We start from the raw sequence: 23,440 nt of genomic DNA on the forward strand, positions 1-23,440 counted from the left end.
ACTCTGGTAATTCAGAGAAAGGAAGCTCATTTTTGACATTTGGGTCTAAAAACTTGGATACACATTCTCAATGGTTTTCAATGGCAAGCCAGTCCTGGATGATTGATAGGTGGAAATGGAGAAGGCAGTTTCATAAATTTCACAAGGCAGACAAAAGTTGGAAGGTTGGCCTATAGGTCTTGGGGAAAGGTTTTCCATATTCTTCATAGGAGGATGAGTAGATGTATCATAATAGGCCATGAGGGTATTAGATATGGGAGGGTTATCTTTCTTAGGGAGATTTATCAGTTGTATGCTTAATCCCTTATCCTAGTGAGGGACCCAGCACTTTTTGCTGGACTTCTGGACCTTTTTCTTGTTCTCCTGAATGAGGGGAACATTTTTCCCCTCATTCATTCTTATTTGCTCTAACCATGTGAACTCTGTTCTTTAGGTTTTACCTTATTTTATGGCGTCTTGCTTTCCTCCATATCTCTTAAAGGCATCTGTGTTTCACTTTTGCAGCACACAGCACCCTATGTGCAGTGTTGCTGGGGACCCTTTGGGCTCTCTTTTTATATTCTTTCATTTCCCCTAAGAACTAAAGAGGTACACTTTTATCCTTCCTAAAACTTTAACTTATGATTAACACACCCCACCTTATGTGAAGTGCTAAGGGGATGCCTAGTATCCCCCTTCTCTCTGCTCCTCTAGCTTTTTGGTTACAGTGGCAACCCTATAGTTATGGCTGGTGGCAGTGGATGTGTTCTACCAACGTTTGTGCACTTTTCTTGGTTATGCACAAAAGGGTAACCTATGTTCTAACATGGTGTCTCGTTTCTTTTTTTGCCATTTCTTGTATGGTTGTCCTTTGCTAGACCTTCTTCTACCATTCTGGGCAGGAGATGTCTGAATCTGAGTTTTGCCTTTGGCAGGAACATTGTGTGTCCCCGCCTAGTCTTCAGTGTGTCTGTGAGAACAGGAAGCAGGGGAGTAGTTTGACACTCCCCTGTCCTTTGTCTGCTGATGTGCCTGAATGGAACCAGTTCCCACTTGGGGGCTGGTAGTCCTGATTGGACATCCACCCACCCCTTTCTGTAAACTGTATGGAGAGTTTGCAGAGGAGTGAATGGGAAATCTTAATAAAAGGTGAGGTTCCTCCGACAGAAGGCAAGTCGACCAATGGAACAAAGGATCCGAAGCAGAAGACGACCAGAGATGCCGGCAGACCCTTCCAGTAACTGTGAAGAGACCACTGCTGTCCTGACCCCATTTTCTTATTGACAGAGGAGTTCCGAAGAGGACTCCTCCTTCCCTTTGGCTGGTGGGACCAACTAGACATAAGACGAGCTGCAGAATGAGCCTTCCCCCGAAATGCTGTGACTTTCCAGGGCTGCATACTGTGAATACCAGGGGACATCCGAGCCAATTGCAGTGCATCATCTTCCAGTGCTTGAATTCTCACAGAACTTTGGTGAGCTCCAGTTGGACCTCCAGAGACATGATCCCACTCCTCAAAGTCCCCTCACCAGAGTGCAGGACTGCAGAATCTAGGCGGATCGACTGGGCGGTAACCATTCACTTTTGGAGCTGATAAACAGGTGCCAGAACCGCAGACCGACGTTGGATATCAAAGAATTCCTTGTAGAGGGTCCTTTCTCGTGACTGCTGCTGCGACATCCCTTCCAGACTCCCAAACTTTCGTCACCAGATCGAGGAAACAGGAGACCAGGTCCGTCACTGCTGCACCGGAAAGAATCCAGCTGAATTTTCTTCAAACATCCTAAGGTACTGTGGTGCTCAAGGTAGTACTTACCTCAAGCTGAATAGTCACTCCAGTGTGATTGTAGTGCGATATTAGGTGTTTGTGTGTTCACCCATATCCTTTGTCCAGGCCTAACAGCTTTTGCACCAATAGGGAGTCTTTTCCAAGGCCCCCACTAACTTTTTATTCCACTACAGCATTTTACTGAAAGTAGATATCATGTGTAACTTTTGCCTTTTCTGCTGTTACATGATTTTTGCATCCCTCCTCAAGTGACTTTGGAGAACTCTTAACTAAGTTAGGGATTAGACTGCTAAAGTGCTAGAAACCTTGAAAAGTATTACTGAGTAGTATATTGCTGTTGCTAGTGCTGAATAACCCTTTTTCCTTCCAACAGACCTTTGTCTGAGTGACTTTACAAATGAATGGAAATGTAACAATTGCTGTTTCAAGCCACTACTAGTTAAACCGTGGAACTGTCATTACTTTCATTTTCCTTTAACAATTGTGGGTGCAAGCCACTACTATTGAAGCAGTCACCTGAAAAAGTATTGCTATTATTTTCTATTTGTGTTGGTTAGTCTAAAATAGTATTTATTTACCTTGCCTTGTGTTAATGTTAAAGGACATTTGTACCGCGCACTATCACCACCGGAGTGGTCCCCTGGCGCTCTGGCGGCTCTGAAAGAGGGGAGGTTGAGTTAGTGGGAGGAAGCAGGAAAAGTGCAAGAGAGCAGTGATGTGCTGTTGGTGGCCTCAGCCCGGTGCGTCCGTTGGCTGGGCCTGGGGTGTTTGCGGCCGGAAGTCGTCGTGTACTGTTGTGCAAGACTGTGTTTTTGTTTTGTTGTTGCAATGTAGTGAAGTTTGTGCGGTTTGTTGTGTTGTACGTTTTGGTTGTGTTTGGTTTGGAGTTTGAGAGGTGTATGCAGAAAGGGAAATTGTGAGTAGGGTTGGTTAGTTTGCATCTCTATCCTGAATTGAGGCACTCGGCTTGCGTAGGCTCCCCTGATGCGGCTCTGTCTTGATCTGGGACCTATAAAATACATATATATTTTACTATAACTTCAGTTGTGTAAGAGATTCTTTGGGCTAATGTTTTGACTGGGTTAATTTTACTTACCTACAGCTCACCTCCTCCTCAAAAGATAAGCCTGGTTGCTCTGCCATTCCTCCAAACCTTTGTGTAGTACAGACTTATACTAAGAGTTGGGGCCTGTATACCAAGGGATAGTTTTACAGAGTCTCGCCCTCAAGTAGACTTTAGCAAAATTCCCCCTAACGCTCTCAAGGGAAAATGGGAGATACCATGTCTCACCCGAAGAAGTCATGACATCTCCCCGGAGGTTGTCTCCCCCCATGTGATCTTCCCTTATATAGCCGCCCCCAGGGTCAGTATCAGATAGCGGTTGCCGTCCGCTTGCCCCATGGAAATCAGTGATGACTAGCGAATATTCATCCCCTTTAAATTTAGAGGCGCGTGGGGGTGCTGCCCTGACTTCGCCTTCCGGCGCCACAACTCAGTCCACATAGACACGTCGACAACAGATTAATATTGCCTAATGACACCAGTTTTATAAGGGGGGGAGGATGGTGGGACGTATGGAGGAAAGGGGACTAAGGACTAAGAGCATGTTAGTCACTACAGTGAGTAACTTATAATTACTCTTACATCCCGTCCCCTTTCCTCCATACTGCATGGGCGATTACAACTGAGTGTAGCCCCAGGGTGGAGAGGAGACCCTCCTTAAGCAAATAGGTTTCTAAGAACCGCCTGTCTGAAAGCCGCATCTGATCTAGAGCCGGCATCCAAACAGTAATGCTTGCAGAAAGCGAAGGGGTGGCCGCCCTGCTTATGACCTGCCAGGGGACATGACGCTGGAAGGCGATTGCAGTTGCCTTGGCTCTCACCGCATGGGCATGCATGTTGGCCGGAATATTATTATTATTAAGTGGCTTATGCTGTCCCTCGTAGGTTTCTTTGATGGCCGAGACCATCCACCGGGCTATGGAAGCCTTGGATGCCTGATACCCCGGTCTTGAACCTCCAAAGGTGATAAATAGAGCGTCCGACTTGTGGAAGCCCTTCGTGGTGTCCAAGTAGAATTTCAGTGCACGCCTGACATCAAAGCAGTGCAGGATTCTCTGTGCCTTAGGATCGGAGGAGAGGCAGCACTATTTCCTTGTTTAGGTGAAACGCAGCGGCACCTTAGGCAGGAAAGCTGGGTGTATCCGGAGGACCACCTTGTCCCTGTGAAACGTAGTGTATGGCTCCAAGGCAACTAGTGCCTGGATTTCGCTGATTCTGCGAGCCGAGGTGAGGCCAACTAACAAGGCCATATTAATGGTGACCACCCTGATGTCCGCAGACGCCATTGGTTCGAATGGTTTGTGTGCCAGGGCGCCAAGACTATGATAAGGTCCCAAACAGGGTGCAGCCTCTTGATGGGTGGGTAGAACCTGGCGAGACCCGTGAAATGCCTCTTGACAATTGGGTTGGAAGAGGAAAAACTCTCCTCCACCGAGTTTCTGTATGCCCTAATAGCTGCCAGGTAGGTGTGGCAAGTGTCCACCTGAATGGGCGAGATGCACCGAAAAAGAGAGCCTGTCGTCCAGCGAACATGTCAGAGGGTCGAAGCCCTTCGAGTCTGCCCAGTGACAGAACCTGGTCAACTTGCCTTTATATTGGGCCGTGGTAGGTTTGCTCCTGGCGCCTTGTATGATCTCTAGATTAGCCTGAGAGAGGCTGAGATGTCCTAGCGTGACCTGTTCAGGAACCACGCCGTGAGGGCTAAAATCTCTGGTGCAGGGTGGATGACCCTGTCCCCCTGCTGCACCAGAAGATGTGCTGGGCCCATCGGCAGGCGAATGGGAGGCTTCGCCGAGAGGCTGAGCAGCTCCGAAAACCGAAAACGCCTGGCTGGCCACCATGGAGCTATTAGGATGATGGTGAGGAGGCGAGACTTCTTGATCTTGCATATCACCCTGTGAATCAGGGGAGTGGGCTGAAAGGCGTATGCTGTCATGCCGTCCCACCTGATCTGAAAGGCATCGCCCATGGAGCACATGCCCTGACCCTGCTAAGAGGCAAATAGTTGGCACTTCTTGTTGCCCTGGGAGGCAAAGAGGTCCACTTGAGGGTGACCCCATTTGCAAAAGATCTCCTGCAGCACTAAGTCGTTCAACTGCCACTCGTAGTTGTCCGCTCCCAGTCTGCTGAGCCTGTCTGCCTCCAGGTTGGATTCCCCCAGCAGGTGGACCGCTGTGAGGTAGATGTTGTTCTCCAGGGCCCACTCCCACATGCTGACTGCCAGCCTGCATAGTGGGGGGGGGGGATCTGGTACCTCCCTGCTTGTTGACCGAGAACATGCTGGTCGAGTTGTCTGTCTGAATGAGGGCGACCTTGCCCTCGATAACCGGAAAGAAGGCCCAGAGCGCCAGCCAGATGGCCTTCAATTCCAGCCAATTGATGTGGTACTCTTGCCCCTGCTGAGTCCAGGTGCCATGGACGCAGTGGTTGTCCAGAGTGGCCCCCCAACCTTCGAGAGAGGAGTCCGTGGTGATGGTGACCTGTGGTGTAGGTTGCTAGAAAGTCTTGCCCGCCTGCAGGTTGCAGTCCCTGGACCACCATGTGAGGTCTGGGTGAAGTGACTGAGGAACGTTGATCATCTCTGACTGATGGCCCCGTTCCTGGTTCCAAGATGCTGCGAAGTGCAGCTGTATCCTCCTCATCCCGAGTCTCGTGCGGGGAACGGCCAAAGGACTGCTGCCATGTGACCCAGTAGGCATTGGTACCACCAAGCCAAGGTCACTACTCTGCTAAGGAAGTGTGCCGTGGCCATCTTGATGGCCCTGATCTTGTCCTCCGAGGTAAAAACCTTCTCATAGCACGTGTCCCAAATGAGGCCCAAGAAGGTCAGTCTCTGCGTGGGCTGCATTTGCGACTTCTTGAAGTTGAGAGAAAAACCCAGCTCATTCAGTGTGTGCATAAGAGTGTGTGAAGTATGGTGCACTGTCCCCGGAGATGTGGTCCTGACGAGCCAGTCGTCGAGGTACCGGTAGATGTGGTGGCCCTGCACCCTGAGGAGGGCCGCCACAGAGTTCATCAGCCTGGTAAAGACCCTGGGGGCCGTGTTGAGGCCGAAAGGAAGCACCTTGTATTGTAAATGGTAGTTCATGATTCTGAATCGTAGAAAGGAACGATGAGGCTGCCAGATCGGGACGTGTAGGTACGCGTCCTTCAGACCCAGGGAGCACATCCAGTCTCCCTTACACAATGTCTCCACTATCAAAGCTGGCGTAACCATCTTGAATTTCTGTAGAGGTTTGGAGAGGTTGAGGGTGGAAAGGTCCAGCACAACTCTCAGGCCTTGTTACGCTCACCTGGTGTCCACGGGGGCGTTGATCTGGACCGGCCTGATGTTACTTCTTCCAGTGATACACGGAGAGCCGAGATGACGGAGTGAACCGGGCCACCCAGCTTGGTCTGTGTGGCTCATATGAATACTCTTCTGTAATGCAGAAAGGGGGAATTAACCACCTGTGAGGTTTAAGCTTAACCCCACCTTCTCCCCATGAATTACTTTGGGACTCCTTTAGATTCTCACCTGATAATCTGGAAAGATGAACTCTCCATCCTGCTTCAAGTGCAGGGGCGCGTAGATGACCAGTTGCCTCACTGGTGTGGGAAGTTGGCGAGTTGCAGACGGTGTTGACTCCGTAGAGGTAATAGTTATAAAGAGTTCAAAACGTCTGGAATTCACTCTGTCCAATTCCCCTAGGTTTCCCTTATGGATCAGGCAAGAGTTCACGTGGCAACCAGAGATGCGCAGGTAAGTGTTTATAAAAGCTGTTTCGGAATAAAGAGGGAAGCTTGCTCTAACCTGTGGTCTTTTTCCTTTTCAGGCATCCATTCGGAGGAAGATCCGTGGATTGAAGCGTTTACCGCAACCGGGTAAGTCTGTAGCGGAATGTTTCCCCATAGGGGCCGGGGTGCGGCGGAGATGCGGAAGAGGTCGCGCCGACCCGAGATTAGGTGAGTAACCCCGGTGATCTCAAGTAAGTCTTAATATTTGCCTTTGTTGTCTTAGATAACTCTCTGTTGCTCACCTAATCGTTATTATGTCCATAGGTGATGAAGAGCGGCCGCGAACTGAAGATGCGCGTGATGGAATGCTGAAAATGGCAACAGGTGAGTTCGGCATGGCGTTGCAGGAGACGCGGCAAGAGCGTCTAATGGATTCTTTCTTCCAGGTCCAAGTCGGGAAGATGCAGGATTCAGGTGAGTATGAATAAAACTCTTGCTCTAACCTTTCCTTCTGCTTTCCTTGCAGGGTTCAGGAGCTCCGGAGTGTAGACGGGTGTGGCTGAAGACTGGAAGCTGCTGCAGGCACGGTGAGCGTTACGCTGCTACTGCAGAATAACGCGAAGCACGTGTGGCTGTCCGGGCGTGGCTTAAATAGCTTTGGAGGAAGTCCCAGGTAAGTATTCTTCCACTGCCCCACCCAGGTAAGAAAATAGTCCCTGCATTAAAATAGTCCCTCCTAAGCCTCATTTGGCTTAGGTCTTCATGCAGCATGGTCTGCATCAGGTGAGTAAGCAGCATGGTCTGCTTTAGGTAAGTTATCCTGAATGAGCCTGGCGCCTATGGCGCCAGGACTGACTTTGTCCTTATGAGCCTGGCGCCAAAGGCGCCAGGACTGCACCCAAACAGCCCCTAACTGGGGCTTTTGGGCATGCTCCAAATGGCGTGATGCCTGCTTCCGGGGCTGCTGGTCCTGGTCTGGTTTCCCGGGGGCAGGCATCATGACAGGCCTGCCTGGTTCTTCTGAATGGGGGAAATCCTGGAGTAAAAGCCCAAGCCCCTCTGGAAGGCTGGGACTTCCTCCACTGCCTGGCTCTCGACGAGCGACCGGATCTCCGCCAAAAGAGTTGCTGTCCCAACCTGTGGAAGTGGAGGGAGGAGGGAGTAGAAGCTGGGATAGGTAGGCGGTACCCCGTGGAGACTACAGAGAGGATCCAGGGGTCCGCGAAATTCTGGCACCAGAAATTTGCATGGAGAGCAAGCCTGTCCCCACTGGAGACACATGGACCCGAAGGGCGTGTCATGCCTTCCTTCCCTCTGAGGCTGCTGAGGCGGAGGGAGACTGGAAAAAGCCCTTACTCCCCCCATTTTTGTTGCTTGCGCCGATGCTGGGATGGCGAATGGTCACTCTGCCTGGACCTCCGCTCTTGGAAGCCATGGAACCCTCCCTACGTATGCCCCTTCTCAGAGCGCTGCTGTGACTGGGTGTACTGTTTGGGCGTGGTCTTTGTAAGGATGGATAAAGACTTGGCCATTTGAGAGTTTTTCTTCTTCTTGTCCAGCTCCTCGTCCGTTGTGGAGTGGAAGGGGTGACCCCCTTCGAACGGAAGATCTACATCCGGGTTGAATTTCGTAGCACGGAGCCAGGCCGTTCTTCTCTTGTCCGTGACAATACAGATAGCATGGCCAGAGGTATCAATGTGGGCCACGGAGGACTCCATGATGTCCTGCGCCACAATCTTGGCCTCTGCCAATCCCGCTTTGAATCGTCATTGGCTCTGCAAAAGAAGCTCTGGGAGGAAATCCGCAATTTCCTGCCAGAGCCTCTGGTTAACGGCTGCCAGCATGGGATCCGCGTTGGCTTGACGCAGGTGCTAGGACGCATTTGAATACAGCTTCTTCCCGTATGCCTCCAAGATCTTCTCCTCCTTGCCTAGCAGCACCGCAGAGGAGGAGGCTGAGGATGACTGAGGCTTGGAGTATAGTGATGCTGCAGCGATCACCGAGGAGTGTGGCTGAGGATGGGCCGATAGCAAGAGTGTATCCCCCTCCATCTGCCTGTACCTGGTGTCCAGGCGTTTATTCACCGGCTGAGCTGAGTGGGGCTTGAGCCAACCCTTCTTGGCCAGGGCAACTATGTCCTTCTGCATCAGGATCCCCATTCTGGCAACGGGACGTAGCGTGAGGACTTCTGCGAGGGCCCCCTCTGCTGGTTGCTCAACCTTGGGTTGAGGAAGGCCCAAGTACTCTGCCAGCCCTGCCAGTCGTTCGTGGAAGGCCTTGGCTGAAGAGGACGTGTAAGGGTCCTCCTCCTCATCTTTGTCCACCTGCGGATCCGGCACCTGAGGAGGGGTGCTAGGAGCTGCGGGCCGGAGGCTGCAGCGGAGGCTGGTACGGAACTGCCTGCCCAATCGGTTGGGGGGCCGGAGAGGGCTGCTGAGGCTGAACAGGGACTGGAGGGGCCTGTACTGTAGCCTGCGGCACTGGAGCCATTGGAGGGAGCAAGTCCCGGATGTCGTCCCTGAGGATGACCCCCATCTGTGGAGACTTCATGAGCCCGAGGAACGTCTCAAAGAACCTGTCCTCGCAGGCTGGATTGGTGGTAGGGGGTACTGACTGGGTAGCAGGCAGCTGCTGGAGCCGTTGCGTGCCCTGCCCATATGGACAAAGCGGAAACCTGCCTTGCGCAAGCTGTAGGCCACATACCTGGTTTACACTAGTCCCACCTTGACACATGGTCCTCCACCTGCCTTTCTTGGAGGGGCGTCGATCGAATGACTGGATTTCTGGCACGGTGGCCATTTTGTTGAGCTGCCTTCCACGTGCCTTCGTCGTGTTGCTCGGCTCGCTGTGCCCCGCCCCGCCCAGGACTCTTGAGTGTGGATCATGGGGCCTACCCTATTCCTCGGGCCAAGGCCCGGTAGGCGTTTCGGCCTCGGCAGATCTGCTGGTAGAACTGCGTAAAGGCGCCCCCTCAGACATGATACCAGTACTAGGGCGTAGCCCCACGGGTGAAGAACTGGTAAAAGAACCTTCTGGTCCCTCAGCACCATCACCGGGAGGATCTACTGATCCCTCGGCCTGTCGGCCGGTAGCTGAAACAGCCTCGGTAATTGTGCTGGCACCAGGACCAAGGTGGTCCCTCCCGCGCGGGTGAGTCCTTGGAAAGGAGTCTCCCTTGCAGGGTGCACTGGAAAAGAGCGGCCGTACCTTGGGCTTGGATCGATGATAGACGAAGTCCTTTAGGTCCTCTGGAGGCGATCTGTGGAAGTGATCTCTCCACCTGGCCAGTCTGTTCTCCAGAGACCTTGAGGAAAGCATTTTGCACGCGGTACTAGCTTGCCAGCCGTGTTCAGGGCCAAGGCACCGTAGGCAGAGGGCGTGGAGGTCTTTAGTCGGGAAGAGCCCGTCGCAGGATGGACACCTGCTGAACCCTGTAGAAATCGACATGCGCCGGGGAGGAGAGTGACACCTGAGGACTGAGTACCTGAATGATAAAAAGACAAAAAAAACAAAGAGAAGAAGTATCCGCACGTGGAATTACATGGCCGAAGCCAAACCCAGGAGCGCTGGTGAATTCGGCATGTTCCTGTCGACGCGGAAAAGGGGACTGAGGTTTGGCGCCGGCGGAGTCAGGGCAGCGCATGCTCCCAGGGCCGCACCTCTAAATTTAAAGATGAAGAAGTTTGTTTTCTGGTGAAAAAGGTGCCGTCTCCCGTCCCTTGGAAGGGACGCCCATGCAGTATGGAGGAAAGGGGACGGGATGTAAGAGTATAAAGCTTTATTAATCGCAGGTATGAACCATTTATGGCAAGCACAGCAAGAAAAATTAATATACATAATTTTAAAGTATTACGGTTTTTATCCATTTTAAGCATATACAATTCTTATGTATATGCAATTTTACTTAAACATGCACAATTGTGCATCTTAAATTTCAGCATGCCACATGCAGAGATGCCTGCACCTTTAATGGTGATCTCACAACACACATAGAGATTCATTATTCTTAAATTATGCTTATAGTCCTGATGTGCCGGTTTCATCGTATGTGGTTCGTCACGCGCATGCCTATATCATTAATGGAGGTTTCTCACATGCTGGAATGCCTGTAATGTTATTGGAGGTCCCTTACATGCATAGATGTCTCCATATTTGAGGGTGGTCCCTTAAATGTAGCAGTGCCTGAATCTTTAAGTTACATTTTTAGATGTGCCTGCATCTGTGTGGGCGGTACATTGTGAACCATTCCTAATAGAGATGCCCTTACCTTAGTGGGACTTGCAAGGGGTTCCTCTATTGATGAGGACTACAGTTATGGCAAGTCACATATAACTTTCAGAGGTTACCTCAAAGAAAGTTTATCAATTTAGATGGCATTTGCCTGTATCCTCTCTGCAGCTTTCAAGGCCCTTCACTTTGAAAAACAATTTGCTTCCTCCTTGCTTACCGTAGAAAGTCAAGTAGCCGAAGATAGCTGTGAGCAGGTACATGACGAACATGGCCAAGATGGAAACGTTTGCCACGTTTTGCATTCTCTTCTTCGTGGGGCTAAAAGGGGAAGAGAAAGACAGGAAGCATATGTCATCCACAGTTAAGCCACATCCTTCCCACGCAAGCATACCGAGGTGGATCTGCTCAGGTGCTTGCTTAGCACACACACATTACAGGTGCATTGCAGATTCCAAGCCAGCGGCCTCTGCAAATGCAGCAATCTCAGCATTCAGTTTGTTTTCCTTCCAATCACTACACACAAAAGGCATATAACACTCGTCTGGAGGCAAGCAGGCATTGTCAACATTACATGGATGATTACATGGACAGAAATCAAAAGGATCATATACATTTTGCAAGAGAAGGGGAGGCTCTCACAAATCTTTAAGACAAAACCTAAGGTGACTATGGAACCCCAACGCCGAATCCTGTCTCAATGAGATGACCTGACTCACCACACATGGAGGCTGAAGTAGATCTTCCATGAGAAAGAGGATTGAATTCTATGACAAGACCGGAGGCGAGCATTATGCTTAACTTCTTTAATTACTGCTAACCACAGCTTTTTAAATGTTTCTTTTGTTTCAATGTATTTTTTTTATTTATTTTTTTATAACTCGTATAAACAACAGAAAAAATGAAACATCTTAGCCTTAACTCGGCTAAACTACATCCCCAATGAGGCTCTTCAATATGGTAGTCCAATAGCCTCTCTCTCACTGTCCAATCAGGCAATCCCTTCTACTATAAGTCACTGCCTCTCTGGGTCCCTTCCTCTTCTTTTTTGCTGCACCACAGATAAGTGACATCTATTCTAGCAGTACCTTGCTATGCTGTGTTTTATGATACTTAATCATCGAAACATTAAGTTTATATATTTGTAAAGCGCGCGCATACCATTAGCGGAAACGTATTAGCATTCGAGTTCGAAACGCACGCGTTCATTTCACGGACAAGTTAGACTTTCAGGACGGCTGACTGCCGAGCCCGCGAGTGATCTCACTTGCTCTAGGGCTCGGCCAGTCAACCGCGAACAACACAGACGGAAATAAAGAGTATCGCGGGCAACGCGTAGTACGCAGTAAACCCCACTCCCTTTAGAAACAAGGGAAGCGCGAGCATGCGCATTACTGTATTCCTCTCACAGAGTTTTGTTCTCGCACGGAGAAAGCCAATGGCAATTCTACGCTCCTGTTCTTCGCTCCCGAACGCGCGAAACTCGTTATTTTGTTAGCGGGTCGCCTGCGCACATCAGAGGCATTCAAGGCAAAGAGAAAATTAAAAAAAAAAAAAAAAAAGAAAACGAAAATATATTTGTTGTTGCCAGCAACAAAAAAGGAGCTACAGTTCTCAACCTGATAGCCATCCTCTGTAAGGCACACACACTTCCATGGCGTACAGCATGGATAACGAGGCTTGGAGTGAAGGGAGTGACAGAGAACCAGAGCAAGAGGTGGAATACATAGGAGAAGATATAGACCTCTCCTACAGCTTCAAGAAAGTGCTAGGTGACTCATTGGTTCAAGCTGTAGCACTAGGAGTCAAGCCTCTACAAGACAGGTTATTAGTCCTGAAAGAAATACTGGGCAAGAAAGCTGGCACGCTCGACGACCACGGTGAGGGAACCTCCACACAAGAGCCTATGAGACAAGTTGAGAAGGGGAAGAAAGTGGCCCGGAAGAGTAAACACTCTTCTACTCCCCCGGGCGCAGATACAGGGAAGGATAAGTCCCTAGAGGTGGCTGATGCTTTCAATAGGCTAAAAAGCGCCTTTCTTACTAAGACAGCCGTGCCCAACCTCGTACCCCCTACCCCAGGGGCGACAAATATAGGGGATACCTCATCATCCTCAGAGCATTCAGACCAGGAAAGGGGAGAGGATGATGATCAGAGCATAAGCAAAGTGAGCGTAGTCTCGCAGAAAAATACAAGCGAGTCTAAAGCCAGCGGTGTGGCGGCCCCTCTGGACGAAGAAGACATGTCAGACATGTTTGAACCTGACACAATAAGGCACCCCAGATCAACGGACTGGATCCCATCACCAAGAGTAGCCCTGTATATGTCCCAGAAAATGAGAAAACCTATGGAAAAGGACATTAGATTCAGACTTAAAGCCGAGTGTCCCGATCTCGACGCAAAAATGCTAACCTTTATAACGAAGGCAGGAAAGGACACCAGAAAAGGCATGGATAGGGCATGGAAGACGTGCCAGGATAAACTGTTAGACCTAGCCAGTCTCATAGCGAAGATAATGGATTTAGCCGAGAGAGCTAGAGACACTGTGGAGCCAGTCGACCCTCTTACATTGGCGGGATGGGCATAAAGAGCAGTCTGCATGCTGGGCAACGCAAACTGCGCAATATCTTCAGAGCGACGCAGATCGGCTTTACTGAAGATTGATAACAAACTAGGAGACCTGGCGTCTTACGAAGCCGGGGAAAGCGCCCAAGGGCTCCTGTTCGGAGACACTTTTGTGAAAGAAATGAACAGATTCGTCGGGACATACACAGCGAAGGAGAAAGCGCAGGCTTCCATTAGGAAGGTATTCCCGGGGAGAGTTTTTTCAGGGGCCGGTCGATATAGAGGCCGCTCAACCGGCCGATTCAATAACAGAAGAGCACAAGGCCCCAGAGTCCAGTATTGGGAGACCCGACAACAAGACGCCTTTTTCCCGAACAGAGGACGAGGTTCTCGGGGACGTCGGGGACGCGGATATTACCGACACCAGAACAATAACTCAGGTCAGGGAACGTGCAGCGACCTATCCCCCTGTGGGGGGCAGGACATTGCTTTTTTTGCACAACTGGCACAATCTATCGTCAGATGCATGGGCTATCCAGACCGTACAAGGCTTCATTCTAGAGTTCCTAGGCCATCCGGTGCAAGATCGCCCCCCTCACAGAATTCAAATGACACAGGCCGAAGAAGATTTACTAGACGCAGAGATCCAGGATCTTGCGTGGAAAAACGCGATAGAGAGGGCTACAGAGAGCGGCCAGTCTTTCCTGAGCAATATGTTCCTAGTCCGTCGCAAGGACAAAGTTCGTCCAGTAATCAATCTGAAAGAACTAAACAGCTGGTTAGTGTACAAGCACTACAAGATGGAGGGAATCCATCTGCTAGGGGACTTACTCAGAAAGGGGGACTGGCTCGCGCGCCTAGATCTGAAAGAAGCTTACCTCACAGTTCCGATAGCTCCCCACTGTCGACCCTTTCTAAGATTCAGGTGGAGAGACGAACCCTGGCAGTTCAGATTCCTACCGTTCGGTCTAGCGTCAGCACCATGGGCGTTCACCAAGCTTATGAGGCCCATCGCGACAGCACTTCGGGAACAAGGGTGTCGGATGATTGTCTACCTGGACGACATCCTATTTATGGCCGAAAACAAAGATCGCTTACAGAAGCAGATTCAATGGGCTATAGAGCTAATTTACAGCCTAGGATTCCTAGTGAACAAAGACAAATCAGAGCTTACGCTGACCAAGCGGCTAGAGTTCTTGGGTTTCACTATAGATACAAAGAAAGCTACCTTGCAGTTACCAACTCACAAAATGAGGGCTATCAAGAAAGATCTGAGAACAGCACTGAAGAAACCGCTGATCTCCCTTCGTTATCTAGCCAGGATAGTAAGTCTTTTAGCAGCATCCATACAAGCAATATTTCCCGGCCTGTTACATTATCGAGCTCTTCAGAGGCTGAAGATCAAGTACCTAAGGAAAGGCTGGAGATACCATCGACTAGTTCCCCTAGACGAAGAAAGAAGATCAGAACTCACCTGGTGGCTCCACAATATGGAAGCCTGGAACGGCCGCGCCATCTTCGGAGACATACCAGGGTTAGTTATAGAGTTGGACGCCAGCAGGTCCGGCTGGGAAGTGCGATGCGGCGACATAGAAACAGGCGGGAAATGGTCAAAAGAAGAATTGGAACTACATATCAATTGCCTAGAATTACTAGCGGGGTCTTTCGCAGTAAAAACGTTTACCAGAGACAAAGCGCACTGGACCATCCTTCTCAAGATGGACAATATATCTGCAGTAAGGTATATAAACAAGCTGGGAGGTACCAGGTCCAGGATGTTAGCGGAATTGGCAAAGGATTTCTGGCACGACTGCCTACAGAAGAAGATTACAGTCAAAGCAGAGTATCTCCCAGGGGCCCTGAACTCAGTGGCGGACTGGAACTCCCGACACCTAGTAGATTACAGCGACTGGAAACTACACAGAGACATATTCAAGAAGTTAGAAGCAAGATGGGGGCCATTGCACATGGACCTGTTCGCCTCGAGGCTAAACACACTGCTGCCGGATTACTTCAGCAGGAAGCTGGACCCGGAAGCCCAGGGGACGGATGCATTCATGCATCATTGGGGGTCGCAGAGACACTATGCCTTTCCCCCCTTTGCGATGCTGGCGAGGGTACTAGCAAAAGTGCGCAGAGACGAAGCTCAGATAGTGATAGTGACGCCAGAGTGGAAGTCACAAGCCTGGTTTCCAGTTCTGATGGAACTTTCTATGGATTTTCCACAGAAGATTGCATACAGACAAGACCTGCTGACCGATCCAGCAGGAGCCCCTCACCCTCTGATAGTGGATCAATCCTTAACACTGATAGCGTGCAGAATTTCAGGCATAGATGGCGCTTGCCAGGCCTTTCAGAAGACGCTACAAGACTTATCAATCTATCATGGGCTCCATCTACGATCAGGAGCTATAATTCCACGTGGCAAGCCTGGGACTTATGGTGCAGGGGGAGGAGTATATCTCCCATTTCAGCACCTGTAGTCCAAGTGGTGAATTTTCTAGCCAGCCTCCCGTCTACAGGGAGGACGTTCAGAACTGTAGGAGTATATAGGTCAGCGATCTCTGCTGGACACGAGCTAGTGGACGGAGCACCAGTAGGGGAACACCCAGCGGTGTCCCGTTTGCTAAAGGGTGTAAAGATGAGCAAACCTCCTACGCCCAAGTACTCATCGTTATGGGATGTCCAAAAAGTCATACATCTGTTCGAGCAGTGGCTGAGTAACAACTTTCTATCAGAAAAACAGCTTTCAGGCAAGCTAGCTACACTCCTTTGCTTAGTGTCCTGTAGAAGAGTTTCAGACGTTAAAGCCCTAGAGATAGACAGGAAGATGTACTACCCGGAAGGGATAGCCTTTACTATAGCGCAGCGTACAAAGACCAATTCTAAAGTGATCTCATACCCATACTGGCTGAATAACGAGAAATTGTGTGTGGCGAATTGTGTAAAGTGTTATGAAGCAGCGACAGCAGCGGTTAGACCGAAAGGGGTTACCCAGTTGCTTATAGCGCGTATTAAACCATACAAAGCAGTTACGTCAGCTACTATTGCTAGATGGGTGAAGGAAGTGATGGAATTGGCAGGTATAGACACGTCTAAATTTGGAGCCCACTCTACCAGGGGTGCCATGGCTTCAAGGGCTTTTGCAGTCGGAGTTCCGCTGCAGGAGATCATGAAAGCAGCAGACTGGTCGAGCGATTCAGTATTTAAGACATTTTACTTCAAACAGTATCTAATATAGCAGCTGCTGTTGTTGAAAGCTTTGAACAAGCATAATGCTTGCCTCCGGACTTGTCATAGAATAAAGATTGCCCATACGACTAGCGCGGGAAGTCTTGATTCTATTAAAGACACAGAGGCGAGCATTATCCCATCCTAAGGGAATACAGCTGTAAGGGGCATGGTATGAACTGTAAGACATATCGCAGCAAATCTATGTAAATGCTTGATTATAACATGTGATAAATCGTATTCCCCTCCCTAACATGCAGATTTCTCTTTTTGCATAGGAGAGGAGCAAAAGAATCACTGAGATTAGAGTGTACGAAAGCAGCAGAGCTGCGGAGTTAGAGTACGGAGATCCGACCAAGAATAGAAAGGACAGAATCAGTTGGATTATACGAGAGGCAGTTGGATTTTAGACATTTGTTCAGTAAATGCGAGCTACAAAAGAAGAGGAAGGGACCCAGAGAGGCAGTGACTTATAGTAGAAGGGATTGCCTGATTGGACAGTGAGAGAGAGGCTATTGGACTACCATATTGAAGAGCCTCATCGGGGATGTAGTTTAGCCGAGTTAAGGGTAAGATGTTTCATTTTTTCTGTTGTTTATACAAGTTATAAAAAAACAACAAAAAAAATACATTGAAATAAAAGAAAGATTTTAAAAGCTGTGGTTAGCAGTAATTAAGGAAGTTAAGCATAATGCTCGCCTCCGTGTCTTTAATAGAATCAAGACTTCCTGCGCTAGTCGCATGGGCAATCTTTATTCTGGATGATCCCCGATCGAAAAACCTAACAGTGTCTCATATATCAGTGATAAAACCCTTCAACTCGATGCCTGTGACCCTAACAAACCTATATTACTTTTAGCCCTGGCCTTATTCTGTAAAATCAAATATTTCCAATACATCTTGAATCACTGTTAAATATTTCCCACTTGGAAGCAATGTATTAGGTCACTAAGCAATCAGGCAAGCATAACAGGCAGTTACTTTCAAAACGTTTCTCCACCAATTCCTCTTTGATTAGGACCCAAACTGTTTCTAGCAGCACATTTTTCTAAACTGTATTGCCCATTAAGAACCCCATCACTGCTTCTTACATTAAGAGGTCAGGTAGCTCTAGCACGAATAACCATCAGAAAAGATCCAGAATATGGGTCATTACACATAATTAAGCCCAGGAGGTGGTGGCCAATAGGGGAGCAGCATGGCTGGGTTTACCACGGAGTAAATGCACTTGCAGGCTGTGCCGAGATCAACACCATATAAAAACAATTAGACATGTAATAAAAGTATGTCCAGGTATGCAGATGATATGGGTAGTATAGCGTGGTAGCAAAGCACTCGTCTTGGAAGCAATATGATGCAGAGCAACACAGGTTAGAATCCAGGGTCCAAACCTCTCTGGCATTCGCGTGTTATAAATAACCTATTATAATGGTTATATATACATATTATTTTAGTAAGCATGTGGAGCACATGCAGGTAATCAGAAGTGAGAACTTCTGGATGAGATGCGCCTTAGGCTGCAGTCCTGCAATGGTCTTAGCAATAGTGAAAGTTTGGAAAGTTCCTGCTGCCAGATTGTTCAACAAATAGGATGTGAACCTGTGGTTAGCTAGGGAACTGGTAGCAGGCTTTACCGTGTAGATGAACTCCTCGCTAAACGCTAGATGTGATAAAGCTTTGATTATATTAACTGTATTATTTTGTTTGTGAGTTTAAGATAATGCACTTATTTGTATTATGTTCTGATTTACTATGCTATTTTTCTTGTTTGTGATATAAACCTTTTTCATGGATTAACAAGTGGGTAAAATGTTATGTAATTAACTATATAACACACTTATAGTTCAAGGAAGGGGTAATAATAGTGATATAATAACCTGCCTGAAGTTATCGCCCGAGGCAAAGCAAAGGCCATAAGATGGGCAAGTGTTAATTCCCCATGTGACAATGACCCCTCCTGAGGTCTAAGACTATTAGCACATGGAGGTGGGCAACTGAAAGCAGAAGTGTGTTGTGGTGGGATAAAATGAGCGTGCACAAGTAACTAGTGATGTTAATTTAATGAACATTAACTAATAACAATAGATCTTGTTTTTTTATTGAGCAATACATCTGACATATTGTGCGCTTTATGGCGGTTTGCTAGTTTGTGGAATTGAACTACAACCCATACAACCTGCCTTTGCTGCTCAGTGAAAACATTTGGAACAAGGTCCATACCAGATATTACAGTCTGCATTTCGAGCATTCTGATTGGTTGAGAGGAGGTCTATATTGGAATCCATGGCCTAACTTAAATATCGACTAGCAGGCAAGCGGTCATCAATAATGATGACCTCAGGCATCAGATTAGCAATATTGCCATCATAAGGCGTTAGTAATATTTTTTGACTGATACGCTTAGCAATACTGATTACCAGGTAGAAGACTTGCTATAGTGATCAATTCGGAGTTGATTATCAATAATGGCAGCAGGCAGTGGATATGCAATATTGATTTTAGGCGGTGTAATCAGTACATATCATCAGACTGGATAAGCCATAATGATCTCATGCAGGATTCCCACGCATTTCACACACAACTCAAGCACTAGATTATTTGTGTATTTCAACCATCCATAAGCACCACCCCCAGTTCTGCACAGGCCTTGTCCCAGCCTCCCTTCAATGGCATAACCCCCACCCTCCATCAACGGCCCTGCATGCACATCCCATACTCCCATTTACTCAAACAACCCCATTTTTACACATTCCCACACTCCACCCACCTCCATAATATCCAAACATAGTTCCACCATCCATATCCCCTTCTAGACACATCCCCACCCATCGAAATGCACATTCCCTCACTTTATTCATCACTGACCCCCCCCGCCCCCAACAGACACACTCCTATACTCCAACCACTTCCACAACGGCAATTCCATCAAACTCATTCCACCCAATCCACACACAGTCACATCTCCACCCTGCATTCAGACTCAGCACCGCCTTCTAGCAATACTCCCACAGGCGCACTTTTACCCTCTTTCACACTGGTTCACCAATCACACTCCGGAGTTGAAGATGAAATAGGAGGGCGGAGAGGGACGAAAGGAAGGAGAGCAAAAGAAGATGTTCAGTTAAGTTTTTTAAAATCATGCATTTCGCACCGGACCAAAACTGTGCAACCTTGTGCAAACAACATTATCTCACTGCCCTTCTGTTTGACTAGCTGTTCAGTGTGGGAGTGCTTACAAACAAGATGAACACCAGTTTAAAATGCTTTATTAAAACAAACAAAAAGACTGGCCAACAGACAAGGGGTGTTGTTTAGGGGTTAACCCGCAGCCTTTGGAACCATACAATATGGATTCTAATGATCTCTTTGGCTTTGGGTAGTTTTTTAAAATTATTATTATTAAGTGAATTGGTTTACATAAACCTTGCACTGTATAACTTTGGTGTAAAATCAATAGTTCATCGGAGCTACAATACAAACATAAATAAGGGTAAAAGAAATAGAAAAAAGAACGAGGGAAACAAAGCATTCTTAAGCAATTACGTAAAACATCTAATAATACAATGATCTTCTTACTTGCTTATGATGAGTTCTATTTCAATGCTATCAAATTGAGTTTGTGTAAGAACCTGATCACGGCAATTGTCAGTGGAGTCTCACGACCAGATAACAGTCGGAACCAAAATTCATCACTGGATAGTCATGTCTCGTGATGTACACATCTCGTAAAAAGCAAACTCCTCAAGGTTCTTAGTGCCAGACATTTCATTAATAATTGGAACAGGGATATCATGGAATCTTTCTGATGGCAGTGCGAGCATATAATGTGGGGTAGTTTTAATATCTGGGTATTGGTGCCCATGGACGTCCACTGTGTTCCTCAGGGGCGCAGAGCTGGGACAAGGGAAAAACACACAAAAAAATGTCTTTGGGGTGCCTGGTACTTAGGGCAGGGGAGTTGAACGACTTTACTTATGTGGCAAAAAACAAGACCCTTTATTAGGGTCGGTGTGTATATGCACCACAAAGGCACTGAAAGAGTTAACATGCTGAAATCTCATTTATCCAATACGTATTGTTTAAGGAGTCCAGGGTAATCTGATGTTAATGTCACCGTTTCTACATCCGGGTTTTCTAACTTGTTCAAAATTCTGTGAGTTTTAGCAAACACCTTTCCCCATTTCCTTCAATTTGTTTTATCTGACAAATGTGCTACAGCTTATAAAGAAACTGGACACCAGCATGATGTGCTATAGCAAATGGCAACATGGTGAAATTGAGGTGTTGTAGGGAAAGGCCAAGATGCATTCCTTGGAGTCGGATAATCAGGATTATAATCTGACATTTCTTCTTGACCAAAGTGGTTCAGCCTTGGGCAAACAACGTCCTATATCTGTTAAATGCTTTTCTTTTACCACATAAAAATCAATGTCATCTGTGCACATTAATGGGTAACTTAAACTTTTCCATGTTTATAATTGTTAGGTGAAAAGAGCCTGTTTTGTCACCCGTCAGTGTTTGAATAGGGGTTGCCCAGGCAAACCTATGCAGAGTCAGCCTAGTGGCACGAATCAAAGGATCGTCAGAAGACTCAACATCGCTAGGCGAGGCGCAGCTCTCCTATATTATGCAAAAAACCCAGGTAGACATGGCAGTAAGACCTAGAGGAAGGGAGGTGGGACTCAGCATAGCAATGCCAAGATTCAAGGCAAACACAAATGTGAGAGAGATTTAGACACTTGTCTCAAATAGGATCTAACTCCTGCATGCATCTTCCCAAGCCTACAAACGTTTGTTATAAGGGTTATGTCTCCCTGAGTAGTTCATGGAAAGTTACTCACAGTTCCTGAAGGTACCAAGGGACTCTGGCAATTTTTGACCCTCCTGGGCTTTATAGCTTAACGTCCGGATCCAGGTTGATTTCTTCACCAGCTGTACTGGGTGGATTTTCCAGCTGCTGCGATTATTGTCATGCTTCCCCAGCCAAGTGAAGTAGGCACACTCAAGTGCCTCCCTACTTTCTCCCTATTCTAATACCTTCGCCCATCAAGGCTTTTCCAATTCTTTCTTCTCAGCTCTGACTACTTAGACCAGACATGATCTGTGACAGAACCCCCACCAAGTTGTGTGAACGGATCCTACCGTGCCGACACAGAGGCTTGGTAACCTACCTCAGTCGCTGTCGGATTCCTTTTCTACCGTTTTGCTGCTGTTGCCTCTCCTCCTCCTCCTCCTCCTCTCTCTCTCTCTCTCTCTCTCTCTGGCTTGCTCGGTCTGTTTCTCCATCACTTAATGACAGCCTCTTCTATAAACCTTCTCTTTCTTCCTCCCTATTCTCCTTTACCTTTTCCTTCTCCAACTTTGGCCTCTCATTCATGACTTTGCCTTCTGCTTCCATCTCTCCCACTGCTAACTCCAACCCCTTTGTCACATTTTTTACTTCCTCCTTCAACTTTTCCTCCTCGAACGCCAGCCTCAGCCTCATGCTCATTTTTTTCCTCTTCACGCCCTCTGCACAGCTGCACTTTTTCCACCTCCTTCACCTGATTCTGACTACTCCCCTCATCATCTGAAACATCTAGCTCCATTTCATGTCGGGAGTGTGGGTTTGGTCTACCAAGATGTGGTTCTCCCTCTGCGCAGGAGATTTCCTCGTTGCGACCCCACTGCACCACTGTCCAAGGTAAGATTTAGGGCAACCTTCTTGGAGCCAGACATCCCTTCATGGCCTCCTTCTCTACTGAGTGTCTCTTGATGGTCATGCAACTTTTCCCTTTATTTCCTTGCTTGTGAGCAGCTTCCCCCATGTCGCACTTCATGGGACAACAGATGAGTATGCAATCTCATCCACTGCCTTTTCGCTCGGTGTATGTTCCTGACAACAGTCTCTGTGGACTTCAGAACCCTGGCTCATCTACTGCTGAAGTCCCCCATTATTTCTAGGGTTTTCGATGTATAGGATGTCTATCTGTGGGTGTGTTTCTATGGACCAGGTGAGCAAAGCTGGGAATGGGTCACTCTAAAGAATACCCCACATACCTTCTCCTAGGTGAGAATCCCAGATCGGGTGACATTTACCAGCCACCAGATTATTTCACCTACCCCTCAGCTGCTCACATGTGGCCTCATCACACCAGTCAAAAATTGCAAGCAGGAAGACTACCATTTATTAATTTTACATCTAAGGGCTAAAAAGCAATACATATTTCCCACAATCTGTAAAAGTTTGCATCAGACTGATTCCCTGGTTGGGGCTTATTCTGCACATCTGGCCTTATCTTAACTGGTGCGGTGGTGCATCTTCATTTTGCAGGTAATATTGTGCACCTCTGTCTGTTGCCCTGTGTTTTGCTGCTCTTAATCGGACTAGCTTGCTCACATTGACCAGACGATGTAGCCATACCAGCATTCCTTAATCCAACAATCTAAACACATGTATGTCCAACTCAAATTCATGCTTAGCACCAGCACACAACCCTGCACTGTGGACATGAATGGAGATGGCTCCCTCCTTCCTACTGTCCTTGAAAGAAGCAATATGGTACATACATAGCTTTTACACTGATAAATACACTAGGACGTGAACCCCATTAATTTAAAGGCGTTCTTCTGGGTCAATGTACTCTTTTATTCTGGAGGTGTGACGTGGGATTCTCACCTGCGTAGCTCTGTGTATATAGGAAGGACTTCAGGGTGACAGACGAAGGCGAAGGCCAGGATGGGAATGGTGTACGCTGTCTGAAAAACAAACAAGATGGCATGAGTGAGCACAGAGGTTTACTTGCCCCATTAGTTTCCTAGGATTTGGGAGCCTGCCACTGGAAGATAATTAATAACCGTTTCCTAACTAAAAGAAATGAGCACTCCTC

General features: G+C 47.9%; 1 protein-coding gene across 3 annotated transcripts in view; it reads right to left on the minus strand.

The window, feature by feature from the left end:
- Positions 1-23,440, minus strand: part of SLC38A5 (solute carrier family 38 member 5) — an 825,614-nt gene that overhangs the window by 77,578 nt on the left and 724,596 nt on the right. For all 3 annotated transcript variants that reach the window (XM_069647525.1, XM_069647526.1, XM_069647527.1), the window contains 2 exons: positions 23,230-23,309; positions 10,996-11,096 (listed from right to left, as the gene is read on the minus strand). In XM_069647525.1, the coding sequence (XP_069503626.1) occupies positions 10,996-11,096; positions 23,230-23,309 (181 nt within the window). The remainder of the gene's footprint in view (positions 1-10,995; positions 11,097-23,229; positions 23,310-23,440) is intronic.

Source organism: Ambystoma mexicanum, chromosome 2q (assembly GCF_040938575.1).
Source record: "Ambystoma mexicanum isolate Mex_15411 chromosome 2q, UKY_AmexF1_1, whole genome shotgun sequence".
NCBI lineage: Eukaryota > Metazoa > Chordata > Amphibia > Caudata > Ambystomatidae > Ambystoma > Ambystoma mexicanum.